Below are 19,171 nucleotides of genomic sequence, written 5' to 3' on the forward strand. Positions count from 1 at the left end.
GTTATGCCTCATACCTAGGGTTGAGTTGTGTTTTGATGCAGCATGAGAAAGTTATAGCCTGTGTGTAACACCCAACTATTTTCATTATTTTATTTTATTTTATTTTTTTTATTAATTCTATATAAATATAAATATGTATTAATTGAATTGAATTAAATTAAATTTAATTTATTTTAATGAAAATAATAATAATAATAATAATAATAATGGGTAAAAATTATTTAAGGATTTAATTGAAAAAATTTTTGGAGAAAAGGGGTGAAAATTTAGGTTCTGGGGGTATTATTGAAAGAAAAATCGGAAATCAGGGGGTCAAAACGTAATTTAAAAAAATTGTACCACGTCAGCTACCCCGACCAACTAGGACACGCCAGGTGACAGAGCTGCTGACACAGGAGACCACACGGGAGGGAGCCAGATGGGCAATCCGCATGCGCGCGACCAAATAGCTGAGATCTATTCCTGCGCGCAAGGACGACCCAGATCCAAAATGCGCACGGACGATCTAGATTGAATCGCGCACGGACGGTCCAGATTCCCTCTCTATTTAATCGCGATCGTACGGTCCAGATTAAAAGCAATGGATGGCTCAGATCAAAAGCAGATGAATACAAATAACCTCATCCGCACCCAAACCCTAACCCTAGTCGCCAGAGCCCCTTGCCGGAGAAGACAGCCCAGTCGTTGGGGAGTCGACTGCCACCACCTGCCGCTGTACCGGAGCAATTTTCAGCTGCTAAATGAGGTAAAAATTCTATTCTTTGCTAAGAATTTGATTCTAAACCCACCTATGGCCAAATCAAAGTGAAAGTACTGGCCAATTGGTCGGAAAATGCCGCCAAAGCTCAGTGGCGCTACCGCAGGGTGCTTCAGTTTTCGCCTCCGATGAGGCCCTTCCCGATTCTCGTTCGATGTAATTTTTTCACCGTTGTGATTACCGTTTCCTCCTCTACGGTTGACCGGAGCAAAACACCCAACTGCAACGTGATGCGAAGGAGCCGCCGCGCCGGAGAGCCCCACCGCTGGTGAGTTTTGGTTTTCTACATTTTTCTGGCCCACCGAGGGTCCTAAGTGTGTTTTCTCACGGGAACTGATGCAATTTTGGCTGAATTCGGCCGAAAACAGCCAACCCGATGCGGATCGCAGTCTCCGGAGCACGGTGGAGCTGCCGTGCCAGAATTCTAAAATTGGCCGAGTGAGCCCTGGGTCTGATTTTTGGGTTATTTGGGATATGTGTAGGTACCGTAAATGCGTTTTAGTTCCCGAAAAAAAATTCAGGGAACCCAGGGACCGCCCGTAGGTGCAGTGACAATCTTATTTTCAGTGTCGAATCAAGTAAGGGCCCCTCACCCTATTTCCTATCATGGAATTAAAGTTCGAATAAATGGTAATATTGTATTTTGTGCAATAAATAAATATGCATAATTAATTAAGGTTGCTAATGGAGCCCGAACCGGACATTATTCTCTGTCGATTCCTGCTTGGTTTATTTTACAGTTTAAATCATTATGGTATTTGGTTTATCTATTTTATGGTTTTAAATACATGTATTACTATCTTACTTGACCACTGTGTGATTTTGGAATTTATGATATGATTGTATTAACGGGTGCATGTTTATTGATTATGTGATTATGTTCAACTTGGTAATGGAGACTAAGGAAAAACAGATAAGGTCACAGTCTCATTAGATATCCTGGTAGATAGTGGACGGACCGGGTTCATAAGGAACTCTACCGTGAATGTTGTCTCATATCGGACGGGGTATGAAGATTTGGTCATTGGTGCTAATACCGGACGGGGCATGGGGACAGCCCGCTTCACCCTCATACCAGACGGGGTATTGAGGTTTAATATCTTGGTGCTCATACCGGACGGGGTATGGGGACGACCCTGGAATTAAGATTGTTAAGGAGAGTGGTTCACGTGTGGCGGGGACACCCCTATGGATCCCCATATATATTAATAGGCTGGTGAAACGAGAAACGGTGATAATTAGTTATTGTTAATGAATACAGATTTATGATATATTTTATGTTACTGATTATGCATGAAATTGTGATATGTATGATGTTATTGTCTTTATAGGTTGTTTTCACAGGTTCTCCAATGGTGAGAAAAAGGGTAAATGGTTTTATTTTAAATAAATATATTGCTTTAAAATTTGTGCTCCATTGGTTATTTTGTTAGTTTTCTACCAACTTTTGCTTCTGTGACGGTGATATAGTGTGATGTCCTTACTAGGCTAGTGTAGCTCATTCCTTATTTAACCATTTCATATCAGGAGGACCTGGTTCCCGAGCCTGATCCACAAGAAGACTGCGAGTAGATGCTAGACACTTTATAGTTTTCTTTATTTTTCTCATTTTTCGTATTTCTTTTAAAAACTTATTCCGTGATATTGTTTCGTACTTTTAAGTTATTGTATAAGGGATGTTAACCTTAATATTTTATTTTCACTTCCGTACTCAGATTATTATATGTATTTCCTTTTGAATTTTCGGGGCCGTTACACTATGGGTTCAAGCAGTTGAAGAGTCATTAGAAAAACTAGCCCACCAATGACTTAGAACTTACCGCAATTATCCACATCTTGAAGACTTGGTGCCATTATTTATATGGGGAGACCTTTTAGATCTATATCCATCATAAGAGCTTGAAACACATATTCACTCAAAAAGATCTCAACATGCGTTAGAAAAGGTGGATAAAACTCCTCAAAGACTATGACTGTGACATCACATATCACTTGGGTAAGGGTAACGTGATAGCCAACGCACTCAGTACAAAAAATACAGGTACATTAGCTCATCTGATGGTTTCAGAATGTAGGCAGATAGGGGCCGCACAACAGGTACGGCTTCAGGACTTGAAGGGAGTCACATGTTTGGACCACCTAAGTGTTCAATTAGAGTTAATCCAGAGAATAAAAGAAGCTCAGTCCACCGATTCCACCCTAGTAGCCCTCAAGAAAGATGCATAACAAAGAGTTAACTCAGAATTCCAAGTCTTTACCGATGAGTTGCTTAGATTTCATAATATAGTGTGTGTTCCAAGTGACAGTGAGTTGAAAAGGGACATCATGAAGAGGCCTATAGCTTAAAGTTTGTTATGCATCCCAGAAGTACTAAGATGTATCAAAGTATGCGACCCCGATTTTAGTAGGCCGAGATGAAAAAAGATATAACTAACTTTATTTCTAAGAGTTTGGTATGTCAGCAGGTCAAGGTAGAGCATCAACGCCCAGGTAGGCTACTTCAGCCATTACCAATTTCGGAGTGAAAATGGGAACATATCACCATGGATTTTGTGACAGAATTGTCTATGACACGCTTAGGACATGATGCCATTTGGGTAATTATTGACCGACTTACCAAGTCTTCCCACTTCTTGGCCATTAGGATGACCGATCCCTTGAACAAGTAGGCGAGAATGTACATCCAGAAAATAGTCAGATTATATATAGTGTCAGTAATGATAGTATCCGAAATTCCCTGCAGCAGTGCCGCTGTGCTTTACCCATGGTTTTCGGCCAATCGACCAGTCTTTTTGCTCTAATTTGGTCATGGGGGTGTTTAAAATTGAATTCCGAACAAAGAAATTTTTTTTTACCTTTTTTAGCAGTCGAAAGTAGCTCCAGCACAGCGGTGGGTGGCGGCGGCTCTCCTTCCCGTTCGGCATAATTTTTCTACCATTGTGATCAACGTTTCCTTCTCTACAGGTTGACCAGAGCAAAACACCCAACCGCAAAGGGAGCCAGAGGAGCCGCCGCACTAGAGAGCTCCGCCACCGGTGAGTTTCAATTTTTTGTATTTTTTCAGCCAATCGAGCCCCCTTAATAGGTTTTCTTGTAGGGATCAATGCAAAATTGGTCAAAAATAGTCGATCCGAGGCAGACCGTAGCCGCGGGCTGCCGGAGCACGGTGGAGCCGCTGTGCCAAAATTTCAGAATTGGCCAAAATTGGGTCTTGAGATTGATTTTGAATTTTTTGGGACATTGGTAGGTACTTATAGTGCATTTTTTGCCGAAGAAAAATTCAAGAAACCCGAAAACCGCCAGTAGACGCAGTCAACAGTTTAGCTTTTCGGGTATCAAATTGAGTAAGAATCCCTCACCCTATTTTCTGTTATGAAATTGAAGTCAAATTAACAATAATACGGTGTTTTGTGCAATTTAGAAAATATTTATAATTAATTACGGGTTACTAATGGAGCCTGAACTGAAAATTATTCTATGTTGATTTTTGTCGATTTATTTTACAGTTTAAATGCATAATAATATCTTATTTAGCGATTTTATGGTCTGAATGCATGTATTGCTGCCTTACATGACTATTGTTAAATTGAAAAACTGAGATATGATTGCATTCCCTGATGTATGTTTGTTTGTTTATGTGATTATGGTGAATTGAAAAATGGAGACTAAGGAAAAAATGAAAAATTGTGTGATTAAGTGAATGGATGAAACGACAGTCTTATTGGATATCTTGATAAATAGTGGACAGACCGGGTATAATAAAGAACCCTACCGTGAACGTCATCTCATACCGGACAGGGTATCGAAACTTGGTAGTTTGGTACTCATACAGGACGGGGTATCGGGACGGCCCGTTTCACCCTCATACCGAACGGGGTATTGAGGTTTAGTAGTTTGGCGCTCATACCGGACGAGGTATAGAGACGGTCATTTAATTAAAAATGTTAAAGGAAAGGGTTCACGCGTAGCGAGAATATCCATATGAATATTCATGGATACCAGCAAGCTGATAGAAAAAGGACAGTGGTTGTTTGATTTATTAAATATATATTTATAATGTGTACATGTTACCAATTGTATATGAAATCATAATAAGTGTTATGTCATTGTCTCTATAGATTATTTTTATAAATCTCGTTGCGTTAAGTGGACGGTAAATGATTTTTTTATTAATAAATACATTTGTTTAATTAAATGCTCTATTAGTTGTTTTAATTTTATACCAACCTTCATTTCTGTGTCGGTGAGTAGCGTGATATTCTTATTGGGCTAGTGTAGCTCATTTTTTAATTAATCATTTCAAATAAAGAGAATCAGGATTTAGAGCTCGATTCACAAGAGGGTTGCGAGTAGGATACCAGTTTTATTTATTGTCCGTTTATTTCTTCAGATTTTTTGTATTTCCTTTAAAAGGGTAATTTTCGTAGCACTATTTGGGACATTAAGTTTATGTGTAAGTAATGTGAATCTTAACTATTTATTTCGTTTTCTCACTAGATTCATAATTTATTTCTTTTGAAATTTTCGGAATCGTTACATATTATTTTTTACATATATTATATACTGATAGCAATTAAATTATAATATTTAATTCAATAAAAATAATATCTTAACTTATAACTATGTTCGTGAATTTATAACAATTATATTGAGTTAAATTTCGTTGAATTTTTTTATAAAAAGAGAATTTTATGGTAGGTTTTTTTAAAAAAAATATATTATTTTATTACTTTTAGAATAAAATATAATATTTTTTTTAAAAAAAATAATATTGTTGACGGGATAAGATACGCTAGCTTTGATATGATACGACACGTACAACTTGTTCATGATAATTATTTTAATTTTAATTATCAAATTATATGAACTTTGGTTACTTTTTCCACGTAATTACATTGATTAGTTTTCTTTTTCACATACATATCAAAACCCAAAAAGCAGAAACATAAAGAAATTAAAACGGTGTGGTTGGCCTAACTAAATTGATTTTGGTGCCGTTTTTTATTCTATTGACGTGCCGTTTGGTACAATTTATTATTAAGGCATATTATATAAGTTGGCTCTTTCTAGCAAGACTAATCTGTTATAAACTAATTTTTTTAAACATGTGGTTTTTCTATATTAATTATTTGTGTATTCCAACTTTTTTTTCTTCTTAAATTTAGAAAATTCATAATAAAATTAAATAAATAAATAATTATAATATATTATTACATTAGATTATCAATACCTATTACTTATATTTTCACATTAGTTTTACTTTTATATATAATTATTTCTATATTATATGAATAAATAAATAATTATTATATATATTAATATTAAATATAAAATTATTTCAAAAAAAAAAATCACGTGTAAATATGTGAAATTCCTTATATATATATGTGTGTGTGTGTGATTGATTACGGTCAAATCTTAAATAATATTCATAAAAATATCAGCTGGAGTTGAAGAAGAGTAGCAGTCTCGTCCACATTATGTGATGTTTCCCCACCTGATACAGACTTCTAAGTCTCTATAGGACCAATTTACTTTTGTTAGAAAGCAAGCATCTGATTCTACCAAATTCTCTCTTTTTTTTTTTTGGCCCGAAACCTGATCAAACCCATTTGCTGAAGATACATGCAATTTTGATCGTGACAAGATTTTGGAAAATGATAGTTGATGGGATGAAAGTTGAATTCTCTTTTGGCTAAGATCTTGGAAAGGGAACCTTTTGTTTTTGGCGGAGGTTAGAAAAACGTAAGCACAATACAAATGATCCGTAAAACAAAGCTACTTCTATAGAATCAGATTCCCAAACCATCGTGTATATTTGTTGAATATATATCTATATATATATATATATTCACAAACACATACTTTGATTTTTCTTTTTTTTTATAAAAAAAGTTTCGTCCAACTTGGTGCAATTTAATTTTGAACCAATAGTTTTTGGTATTATTCAAATTCAAAACTTATAACTTTTTAATAGTTCAGAATCTGTTAATCACTAAGTCGTTCAGTATTGTTGAGTGAAGAACTGATTAGGATTCAAATTCTCAGTTTATGCAGTGATTTGATCACTAATATAAAAAAAAAAAAAAATCAGAATGTTTTTCATTTTAAATAAAAAATCATTTAGTATTTCAATTCAAATATCCTCTTGTTTTAAAAGGCTAGGAACTTTTGTAATCATTCACAATGATTTATCAGTAGTTTAAATTAAAAATAACAATTAATTTTTATAAAAAAAATTTCATTTTAATGGGAGTTCATTTTTTTTTTAAAAATATAAAATTTATAATTCCTAACTAAGATAAGTATAAATTTATGGATGAATTTAATAAAATTCAAAGTTTATTCAACAAAAACACTAAAATGTTTAGAAAGTTAATAATTTTGTATACAATAACAAAAAATTAAAAGAAAACAAAAAGAATAATAAAAAAGTAATGAAATTAACAATTAATGTGGGATAAAAAAAAAACAATAATTTCATCTATAATTTAAAAAAATAAAAAATAAAAAATCAAACTAAAAGTAGTAAATTTTCTAAAGAAAACTGAATAAGAAAAAAATCAATAGAAAGAAAAAGCCAATCATCTGCAAATACATTTTTAAAGTTCAACTCCCTCTCGTCATCTTTTCAAAGTGGAGTGGTAAAACAGTGATGTGGTGGTCTCACTAGAATCAAATATTTGGCCCCTCTTTGAAAAATAAAATTTAAAAAAGAAGAGCATGTCAAGGTGACAAGGTACAAGCCCAGTCAAAAGGAACTGCCGATAATTTCTTTTCATGGCGGACCCCCCCCCCCGGGCTTTGGTCACAATAGTAATAGACGTCAACCCTCCATCAGTAATCAATGCAACAAATATCATCAAAATTCAAGCAGCATCCATTAAAATAAAACCTCCCAACTTCAAGACAAACTCAAGACCAGTTTGAAAATAAAAAATCTAACCGCTTTGTTTGTACACACAATCTTTTTTCTTTGAAGTCTTTTGATTTTTTTTTTGGGGAGGGGGGGGGGGGTGGGGATATATGCTGATGAATAAGAAATAAAAGAAAGGAAATGACCATTATATATGGGTAGCTATCACGTAAGCACTACTTCAATATGTCTTCTATCTAAGCTATTTGTTCTAAATTTTAACTATGGTTTTCTACCTAACTGAACAAGGAATTACTAAAAAGCCAAATTGCTAGGTTTAAAAAATTTTGAAGGCTTATGTTGCTTTTAGGCAAGGAATCAGATTGACTCTGTATTTTTCTGTACAAATGAAGATAATTTTGACAGGAACCAGCAGTACCTATATCATCGAGCCAATTGAATAAATTTAAAAGGTTCAAAGATCAATTAGTGTATTTGGTCCTTGCTAACATTTTTCAATTGGAATTTATACTGAAGCATAAGAATAAAAGATCAGATACAGATACAGAATATTACCTGTGAACGATTATCAACTTTGTTTACACACTGTGAACTTTTCTATGGTGTCAACAGACGATGAGATTAGAATAATGGCATTCATGTAGTTATCAACGATTAACAAATCTGTTCCAATCATGAAATATGGAATATAAATAATGCAAAGTTTTTAAGGTCCACTAATTAAAGTGACTTACCATCATAATTGTCCCGTAAACAAAGTTGTGGTATTTAGAGCATTGAGGTGGCCCTGTCAAAGGGATGGCCAACTTATTAAGGATTCTAGTCAGACACTTCACCAACATGAGTATTCTAATAAGGCTATGTTTGTAACAAATGACAGAATTTTTGTAGAATATATTTCGAACTTCATATTTAGTTTAACTGAAAAAATGATAAAAACTGTGGTTAGCTAAAATAGAGTTTTCCAAAATAAAATAAAAACAATAAATTCTGAATTTCATTAAATCTGATAAATTTTACCAGAATAAACTATTCAAGTTCTATTCAATTTCTCTGGTTTGACATCTTTTCTCATAGTCTAATAAAATTTCATCCCTTTTAATTAAACTAAAAATAAGTTTCTAACTAGACGTAACAAAAATCCTAGATCTATTTCAAATATATACTAATCTGCGATTCTCATATGCAATGAAAATCTAGAGTTCTGATACTCCTAATAGAAACCAAAAGAACTACTATTGTCAACCTTCCTAGATTAATTCAAGAAATGCAGGTCTTGAAAGGTTCTAATCATGGAAAAGCCAGAGATAAGATTACATAGCGGCTCAAAAAAGGAAAAAAGAGAAGATAAGATCATGTAGGATATACACCAGGCTTAGGGTTCTTGTTGAACTAAAATGACAAGATGTTTGACAGGATAAAAGATTTAGACATCAAAATCCTCAGAGAAAGCCAAATATACGAACGGGAAATCAACATTCAGTAATATCTATATCAGTAAACAACTCAGAGATTTTGATTGGCTACAATATATAGAGGAAGCTAGAGTATCACCTTGAACTCTAAGCATCAAAATCCTCCAAGAAAGCGAAATACAAAATGGGGAAATCACCATAGTGATATTGAGATGTAAAGAGATCAGAGATTTTGACCCGTGCATTATGTATCATAATTTTAACAAATAAAGAGAAGAAAGCTAGAATATCACCTTGAAATTTCAGAGGGAAAAATAATTTTATTTTTCTATCAATAACGTTGGGATGTACAGCACTCCACTGAAGACCTGAAAATATTAAATTTGAGAGGAAAGAACTGTTCTCTTTGCCTCAACAATGATGTGATATACAACAATCAACCCATTAAACTGAAAATTTCCCCAATCACTAAATTTGAGACCACATTATTGATTCAGCACAATCATATTTTTCATGTGTACCAGACAAATCCTGAGATCTGCCTATCAGGGGAGCGCATAAATGCATCTTCCTACATGAGAAAAAAAAAGATATGAATGGCGGGAATACCACATTGATATACTTCGCAGTGAGGCAGCTGGATACTAATAAAGGAGTCAACCTACCAATTCTCCTACTCACTTTTCCATCAATCTCTAATTGATCCAACTCACAACGAGGAAGCTGCGAATACTAGTCAGGGAGCCAACCTATCCATTCTCCACACTCGTTTTCCATTGATCTCTCGTGGAGAATATAATAACCTGTCAAGCAAGTGTGCATGTATCATCACCGTCAGCCAACATCAACAACATTTCTTCAATCTTACCGGGAGAGAACCCAGTGATTCTCATATGATCACCGACAGAGCCATTTTACTAATAATTTTTAGTTATTATAGACAAAAAAAATCATAACATGCTTGCAAGTGCTTCTGCATAGAAATTCAATCTGATCAGGTTATGCTAATAACTAACCTGAGATAACTTTTATTTTTAGCATAGTGATAATCAATCAATGTAACTTGAGCAAATATAATTAGCAATAAGAAAATAACACATGCAAGTGTAACTTCAATTTATCAACCATGCTTTCATCCAACTAAACTCAATCTCAAATTTGACTCTACAGCTGATTTTAATCCTCACATTAAACCACTGTAGAAAGCTTAAAACCTGGCATGGTGAGCACAACTGGGAATGGGAACCCCAAAACCCCCTTTTCCTTGGTCAATAACAAAATATTACCTGTCATGTAAACGAGATTGCTGTCCTTGCCAAAACTCGAAAAGGTGTGGTTTAAGCCTATATCCTCCCCAATATATAGGTTTTGGAATCAAACTTCTGCACATAAAAGAAAGAAATGATATTTTTCCAAATTCATCTGAGGAAGTTAGAACATTCTTGGCTTTTCATGGTGAACTCTTCAGATGTCAAGTTGTAAATCACACAAGGTCACCTAATAAACTTGAAAATACAAAAGGCACTCGCACCAGTATAAACATTTTAACCAAATGAGTTAACAAGATTTGATCAACTCACCCATCAGAGTATTTTTCTACTAGTTCTTTGTATCGTTGGTGCAAAACTTGCCTTCCAGGAATAACAGAACTCTGTTGGAAGTAACTGATCAGAGTTCATGCAAGCAAATAACCTTATACCTTTCCAAGAAAAAAGAAAGTAAAAGAAACCTGCTTGCTAACAATTGCTCCAATCTGACTTCCACGAGGACGGCTATGAAAGTACTGTTCAGATTCTTCATCTGAAACTTTCTGGACAGATCCTTCAATTCTTACCTGGAAATCAGAGTTAAAGTAACAAATAAAATTTACTGGAAACGGAAAAATTGCATTTAAGGTTGATGTGTGCCGCTTTCAGGTGGAGCATGCTTCAAAAGTTGAGTTTGGAAAAGATGTAATTTCTAAGACATGATCAGCTCAATGACCTGTACCGATTGCAACATTTAGAATGAATATAAAGTATACTTGTCATCAGTTTGAAGTAACAAATAAGTTAAACCGTCTAGAAATGATAATATTCACGTTAAACCTGTTAAACCCACTTAATTTGTTTAGATACAGTCAAAATCATTTAATCCCATAAAAATTTAAATACATTGACAATGCAACAAATAATGACTAAGCTGATAAAAAATTTAAATACATTCAGTGATAATGTAACAAATAATGACTTGTCCATATTTACTAATTGCAAATCTTCTATTTTAATTATGCTGAGAATACCAATAATATGATTAATGATGGTGAAATAAATAATTTATTAATTAGCGTTTAGATTATTAATTTGTTTTGAATTATGCATGATGTTTGGAGTTTTACAATTATTTCATAATATTACAGATAAAACATACCAGATATGAATTCTGTTGATTGAATCATACTATCTACTCAACAATTGGGTTAAACATTTTTTGAAATAACAATTGGGTTAAACATATCAAATTGGTTTGAAATAACTAATCTAACTCAATAAACAGGTTATATGCATGTAAATAGATAGACCCATTTATAAAAATATTGGTTTTTGGATTTGAAAATCATGATATGGTTATTAAACGATTCGGATTTAAGGTTATTATTATCTTACTTTTGCAGTACCAATTAGATGCGTATGGCATGAATAATGAGCTGGCAATGCAAGGCTAGATCCCAAATTTTCCAATATGGAAACAAGAGGGGGCTACAGCAGCTAAAGCATATGCGATTCATGAACTATAATGTTATTAATTAATGATGACAGGTATAACACATAACCATCACTTTCAAATGAATATTAAAAATTCCCTAAAAGTCACAAATCATATTAATTGTTGACAAAGATCAAGATAGTTTACAATGGAAAGTAACATTACCTGCCGATTAAGATCATCCCAGTAAAAAAGAAGTGAAACATGGGGATTTTCAGACAGATCACGTGCCTTCCTACTTCTGTAATTGGTGTACCTGGATTTAGGTGAACGTAGAAGAAAGATTAAGGACAATATGCAGAAAAAAGAAAAGACTGGCAACTTAATCCACAAGCACATTAATAATGGCAAAACCAACCAGACAAATCCATCCTCGTCGAATCCTTTTAGTAACACCATTCTTGATGAGCTGTAGCAAAGGTCAACAGAGTGAATTAAAAAGCTCAACTACTTCCTTGGTACGATAATACTGAGAAAAAAAATGAGATTAATACAAACATTTTAAATAATGGAAAGAATATTAAGTGGAGCACTTTGACATGTCTTTATATCTGTTTATTCAAAGAAGTTGATAATATATTGGAAATCAGGATACCTTCTTGTGCATATAGGAAAGAAACAAACTAACAGAAAAAGGAAATGGAACTGAACAAATAAGCTTTCTCATTCATTCAAACTCTGAATTCTAAAAACCTATAAAAGTTAAAACTGCAACCTTTTAAAATCAGGAAACTAATTCTTTTCTTGTTGTCTTTTTAATCCTCTCAAAACCAGAAACCAACATAAGAAACAAAGTAGAAAATGATGAAAACACCCTCAAGAAGTGAATAGTGTTTTTTCTCTTTCTGCAAAAGGGAGTTGGGCTGTGTGTTGCCTTGTGATAAGCATGAAGAAAAAATAAATAAATGAGGATGGATGCAACTGCAGAACCTCCATATGCAATGAGTACCTATATTTCAACAATAAAGATAGCATCTTGATATTCACATATGTTGTACTACCGGTAATCAGGATCTGTTTGAAATATGAAATTAGGAATTTAATGACTAATACACCATTCTAATCCAAAATATTATGACAAAATATATACTCTAGTTAACAATTTTTCATGTGTCAATTCTCCTGCTGTTTGAATAATAACGTTATGACTTTAATGACAGCAAGAATGCACCATTATAATCACAAGCCATATATAACAATATATAATCCAGTTAACAAATTTTCACATGTCATTTCCCCTGAGCCTTGCATTAATCTATTATTCCAATATTATCTCACTCTCTGTTTGATCAATTTCCATTAAACTCCTACCATATTCTTGTACTTAATTACTAGAACTTTGCATGTAAAATTGGATCGTAATTTTCATTTCTGAATCAACTGCACTTTTATATTTGTGGATGGATTTCTAATTCTTACTTTAGTAGCTAGAAATTTGAAATCCATCAGCCAAAGAATTCAAGTTAAAGGTGGAATTGAATGGTCCTTGGAACCAAATAAGTTATCATTTTGAGTCCACAAAAAGATGAAAAAACCAGAAAAGCATCTTTAACAAAATCTATCTTGAAACTTCTCATAACCATCATATAGTTCCACTATTAGAAGAATCTCAAACATTATCAGTCAATGAATTCAAAGCAGAGAACTCACGGTTTTCCATCCTTGCCAGCAGTTGACAAAGCCATAGCATTTGGTTCCTTCAATCCACGAGCAACTGCATCATCAAACCATTTGCGGAACTGCAAGGCAGGCAATGTTTTGGACAACATGATTCTAAGTGAACAAATTTCAATACAAAGATATATCTATATAATTTTAGTGTTTATATATTGTTAAAATGTTTATCTTATTTAGGAACTATATCTATAGGCTTGGTTATGGTATGAATTTACTACCTCCTATTTAATTAGGATCTTATTTAGTTATTCCCCATTATTTAGTAGAAATTTCTAAATAGACTTGAGAATTCCTATTATGACAGTAATTTGATATCTATAAACAGGTACCTATTTTAATGATTTGATGGACTATTTATATAACTATCATGCAAATATTGAGTTATTGATTTGATTATTGAGATATGGGACCTTTAGTTTTGGTTATTAATAAATTTTCTCTGAGTATTGTGTTCAACCTGTCTTTATCCTACAAAAATTAGTATTAGAACCTAACTCCAACTCATCACACCCTCATAGTTCTCATCCAAACTTCATAATCTAGTACCAAAGAGGAAAAATAAAGAGAAAACATAACAGACTCCAAACTGTTAACCCTAAAAGTCATTGCAAGAAAAACCTAGACAAAGACTGTCAACTACAAGCATTTCCTAGCCTCACCAGGAGGTGGTTGTCACCATCACAACCATCAACACCCATAGGCCTGCCTCCAAGCCTCAACCTCCAAATTTGCTAGAAACTGCCACACTCGCTAAAAATGGTGTTGCCCGCTGCTGCTCTGCTGAAACTCAAGCTTCCTTGCCACTTAAGTTCTAAGGGAAACCTGACGCCTGAAGATTACTGAAAAGTTGTGCCATGACATCACTGCTGGGAGTTGTAGTGAAATATTTTGTTAGCCACTTCTAGAGTTGAGCCACCTCTTAAGCTGAGCTGCCCCGGGAGCTTAGTTGTTTTTTGGAGCCATTTTCAAGCAACTATGAGCCACAACTTTGAAATTTTCTGGGTTTTAAACTGTTCTTTCTGATTTGGAAGTTCGTTTCAGGATAAGTTGGACAAAATGTGCTTGGACTTACTGTATTAAACATTTCTTTAGCATACAAAAAAGCAACTAATTAAAACAAGAACAGGTTAGTGTTCTTTTAGTTACATTCTACAAGACATATGGTTCAGTCACAAAAGATGATTTAAAAGATAATATCAACATATATATAGGAAAATTTTGATAATATAAATATGTGGAGAAACTTAAAATTAGTTGAAATTCAACAGTACAAGCTTTTGTGACTTACTTCACTTTATGAAGATGAAGTTTGGAATTCTCTCCAAGGATACTGCTTATGTTATAGATATTATTAAATGAAATTCCAATATTATTTTCTGATGCCTAAAATAGGGGAAACAAATGTTCCACACATAAGAGAAAAAAAGTCAAAGGAATAACATGACAATTATTGTCCTTCTAAAACTGATTCAGAAGCTTTAAAATCAGTTACTCAAGAACTCAGTAATAACATTGATATGTTTAAAATAAAGATAAAGGCACTTGGTCAAGAAAATTTTGAATCTTCTATCACACAAGGACCTAAAACTTCAGTAGAACATGATGAACAAGTAAAGGATGCCAAGGGGAATGAACTGGTGAGTGAGCAAAGTTTTATTAAAGTGCAACATTGTCACCAAAAATGAAGTAATGATACCGAAGGCATGAACACAAGTAAGGTAACTGAGGAGGAAATGGATAATCTAGTCTATTTGAACTCCATTAAGACAAAAGAAGCCGTATCAGATCGAGCTACCCTAAAAACTTCTTTAGCTCCTAATGGCATAAAGAAACTTTGGCTATTCTTCCTTCTACAGATTTTATTATTTTTAATTGTTTCACAGCATATTCAGACCTCTTAATTTTGGAAGAATTCTAGTTCTCTCACGATAATCTCAAGTTTTGCAAGTTTCAATTGCTAGGAAGACAAATTCTAATTAATTATTTCTACTTTAATATTTCAAAACTCGAAATCGAGCTTCTACCAAATGGACAGAAGGATGCAGAACTATTGCATTTGACATATTTCAATACTAGGATGTGATTATATAATTTTTACTAAAAGATCAAGTTCCCACAATTTACTCAAAAAAAGATATATTTATATAATTGTAAGGTCTACGTATTATTGAGGTATTTAATTTATTAAGGAACTAGTATCTATAGACTGTCCTATATAGTTAGGATCTTATATAGTTATTATCGATTATAGGTTATTTCAATTAATCAGTTTATTTTCTAAGTATAATTCCTAGATTGTCTTAAGAATTTCTGTTTTGATTGTAATCTAGTACCGCTAATTAGGAATAACGGGTTAGTGATTTGATTATTGAGATTTGAGATCTTCAATTTTGATTTTTAATTTTCTCTAAATATAATGCTCAAACTCTTTTTGTCCTACATCATACCATAGATAGTGTTATGGGCTGAAGTTGGCAAGCGATGGCAAGATGATTAGGTGGTTCATTTTCAGTTCTGTCCATTTATTCCCAGCGGTTCAGAATGTTCTATGTTAAATTTTGGTGACAGCTAATTTTTTTCTTAGTTGTTGGTAACTATTAATGCATTGAGGTAGTTTATGGTTCGCTCGTGGTCAGTTACTCGTGTAATTGGGTAGTTTTATTGCTTGTGGATGGTTACTTATTCTGTTGCTTGTTAGTTTTATGGTTTTCTAGTAAACATATGCAGTTAAATGTTGTTTTGGGATTGAAAGATTAAAAGGAATTTTGGTCTAGAAAAAGATTAACTTCTTTGTTTCTAAATGTAGACATTGTTGGTAATGACCTTATCCTAATTTTGAAAATAGATTATAAAGGCAGGAAAACCTGTAAACATTCTGAGCCCAACTTGATTTTAGCTAAAGCCATAGCTCAATCACAAACTAGGAACTGTAATAGATAGCTACTGGCTTTTACCTTTTTTTTTTTAAAGAAAATTTTCCTAAAGAGAAAAAGAATCTAAATCATAAAGAGAAGTGAGGGAAGCAGGTAATTTGTTACCTAAATTTATACCTGATCAATGGGATCGGATTCCACCTGGTCCTCCAGTAATTCTGGAGATACATAGTTCTCTCTGAGGGCTGATATATCAATTTGAGGAGGCTTTCCAATTCGGACACACATAGATGTCCCAGGATAAGAAGGAAGCACAAGCTTATATTTGTCCACAATTGACAGGGGAACAAATCTACCTCCTAAAAAATGGTGTGGACCACGAAATTTCTTTGCACACAACTTCGGAGCAGTTAAAGAGACCTACAAAGAGCTAAAATTCTTCAGCAAGAGAGTTACTCAATAGGTATGCTTGAATAATTGCATGTTCGCCTAACTCTCCCAAATAAAACTGCAGTCTCCCAAAAGATACAGTGGGAAGAAGCAATTTAAGCTTTCCATCAAAGACATACCAACATATCAGGTGTAATTCCTTCACCACCAACATCTCCTTCTTCAACATGCCACCCAGAAGGAATATCCACAGACACAATGACAGGAGGTTTGGGACATGCCTGATCATAACCATGCAAACTAACTAGCTTTTGAATCAGATCACCAAAAGGTGGCCTTGGAGTTCCTGAAGGATATGATATGTTGAATTTAGATAATACGCAAATTCAATAAAGTGTTTTTTATCACATATGGACAATGCAGATGACTTTTTACTCTAGACTAAGCAAAAACAGCAGCAACCTAAGAACTGTAAAAGCTTAACCTGGTCTAATCTGAAACTGCAAACTAGTGATTAGATATGTTTGGACCTAAAAATTTGAAGGTCTCAGACCAAGATGACAATAAGCATAGAAAACATTGAACAGATTCTTCATTACATGAAGGCGTTGAAAACAGTAATTTCAATATAAATAAACAAATTAGCAGAAATTAGAAGAGGAGGAATGTGATTGAATAAAAAAATAGAAGTTCAATTCCCATGGGGCAAAAGTAATTTGTTCAAACTTGCATGCTCGCCTTTTTCATGGATACTGACAGATACTTCAATGAGAAAAAAACCTAATCAGACAAATGTTTTTAATAGCTCAAAATCTTTTAGGAGTCCGGAAAAAATTATCATATGTGGATAATGGTGATCAGAATTGCACTTATACATAATCATTAAAGCAATACAAAGAGCATTACAGGAACAAAAGTTCAAAACTGACGTACCATGGAATGAGAATCCAAACATGGCATCTACTAGAATGTCAAAGTCCTTAGACAAGTCTGCAGGCAGATCTTCCACAGACAAGAAAGGGACCGATAGTGATTCCAGCTACAAAATCATTGAATTAAATTAGACTTTTAACTTATGGTCCAAGTATAATTCAAGACAAGAGACATCCTCTACCTGAGTAACCAGACCAGTGTAAAGGGGCTTCGGGGTGCGCTTCGGATAACATATAGAAGGTTTATATCCAAAATGGTACAGATGACGAGCAGTTACCAGACCATCTCCACCATTATTCCCAGGACCACAAATTGCAAGAACACGACTATACTCACTTGGCTTGTAGACCTGTCAAATAATTTGATTTACAAGCAGAAAGCCCGATCTCATTGCATTTCATACAAAAATGTTAAGGGATGGGAAGATATGAAGCTTGAAGCTAGCAAGCACACTAGATAATTAAATTAAAGGTCACAAGCAATGAAACACAAAGCTTCTCGAGAATCAGAAGCAACGAAACACAAAAGCTTCTCATTCTCGCCATAAATAAAATAAATGAATACACGTAGGTAGACGAGGAAAAAAGCAATAACTATCTGTTCAACAGGCACCACAACGTTTGCCACTTATAAAAGAGTATATTCCAGCCGACGTTTTCGAATTCTTCTACTCTGTTCGGATCTATAATCAACTGCCTACTTACAGAACAAGCAAGAGGCAAAAATAAAAAATAGATTGCCAAAGTATTACCTCTGCTATCGATGTCGCCACACTTAGACCAGCTAATTCCTATAATTAACGGAAACACGCATGTTTAATAAGATAAAGAGCTTAAGGAAAATTAGTAGAAACTAAACGAAATCACATAGTTCTGAGAGAAAAAAAATCTTAGCACACTGACCATGAGCTGATCGACGCTAAAGCCAAGAGGGCCCATGAGTTCCTCATCGATCTCGGCAGCTTCTCGCTGCGTAAGGTACGATATCGATTCCGGATTTTGCATGCTTCCTGGTTTCACTTCAGATGATTTTGAACAAAATGCACGGATTGAGGGACTCCAAATTTTCGCAGGAAAAGAACCCTATACAAACAGCTTTCTCTTGTTAACTGCATGTATACATATATATAAAGGGAGAGAGAGAGAGAGAGAGTTACCGAACGGGAGAGTGAAAAGAGATGGTTCTGGAAAGAGTGAGGGTGTGCAGATGGAAATGGAGGCTTGCTATAAGAGAAAGGAAGTGATTGGATGACAAGCAACCGTGTCATCGCTCTGGTTTTGCGTATAGCTGACCACATTGTTTTTGTACTTGCTCCTCACCATTTTCAGCCAAGCAGAGGTAATTGCTGCCCGCTTTTAGTTGTGGGTTTCTCTGGACTCCCGGCTTTTGGTCCATAATGTCTGCTCCGTGGGCCGATGCCTGATGACAAATGCTCCTTTCAAGTCCGGTTGAACAGGCAGTTGTCCATTAGTTCGTTTTATTGTGATTTATAATTTTTACTGGA

At 34.2% G+C, this 19,171-nt stretch overlaps 1 protein-coding gene across 3 annotated transcripts; it reads right to left on the reverse strand.

Annotated features, from left to right (window-relative positions):
• Positions 1–9,349: 9,349 nt before the first annotated feature.
• LOC110816620 (pyridoxin (pyrodoxamine) 5'-phosphate oxidase) lies at positions 9,350–19,004 on the reverse strand. 3 transcript variants are annotated; one of them, XM_022044879.2, is made up of 15 exons: positions 18,824–19,002; positions 18,570–18,749; positions 18,419–18,457; positions 17,849–18,016; positions 17,668–17,773; positions 16,914–17,080; positions 16,522–16,764; positions 13,445–13,533; positions 12,153–12,203; positions 11,960–12,050; positions 10,779–10,883; positions 10,630–10,700; positions 10,336–10,431; positions 9,731–9,852; positions 9,350–9,620 (listed from the first exon to the last, which is right to left on the reverse strand). In XM_022044879.2, exons 1-14 carry the CDS (start codon positions 18,962–18,964, stop codon positions 9,786–9,788), a joined length of 1,614 nt encoding a protein of 537 aa, XP_021900571.1. In that variant the 5' UTR covers positions 18,965–19,002; the 3' UTR covers positions 9,350–9,620; positions 9,731–9,785. The 3 variants fall into 3 exon arrangements, with proteins under 3 accessions (XP_021900571.1, XP_088077755.1, XP_088077756.1); XM_088221629.1 differs by having other exon boundaries at positions 9,715–9,852; XM_088221630.1 differs by lacking the exons at positions 9,350–9,620; positions 9,731–9,852; positions 10,336–10,431; positions 10,630–10,700; positions 10,779–10,883 and adding an exon at positions 10,890–11,032 and having other exon boundaries at positions 18,824–19,004.
• Positions 19,005–19,171: the final 167 nt, after the last annotated feature.

The sequence above is a fragment of the Carica papaya genome, chromosome 1 (assembly GCF_054855325.1).
Source record: "Carica papaya isolate Zhongbai chromosome 1, ASM5485532v1, whole genome shotgun sequence".
NCBI lineage: Eukaryota > Viridiplantae > Streptophyta > Magnoliopsida > Brassicales > Caricaceae > Carica > Carica papaya.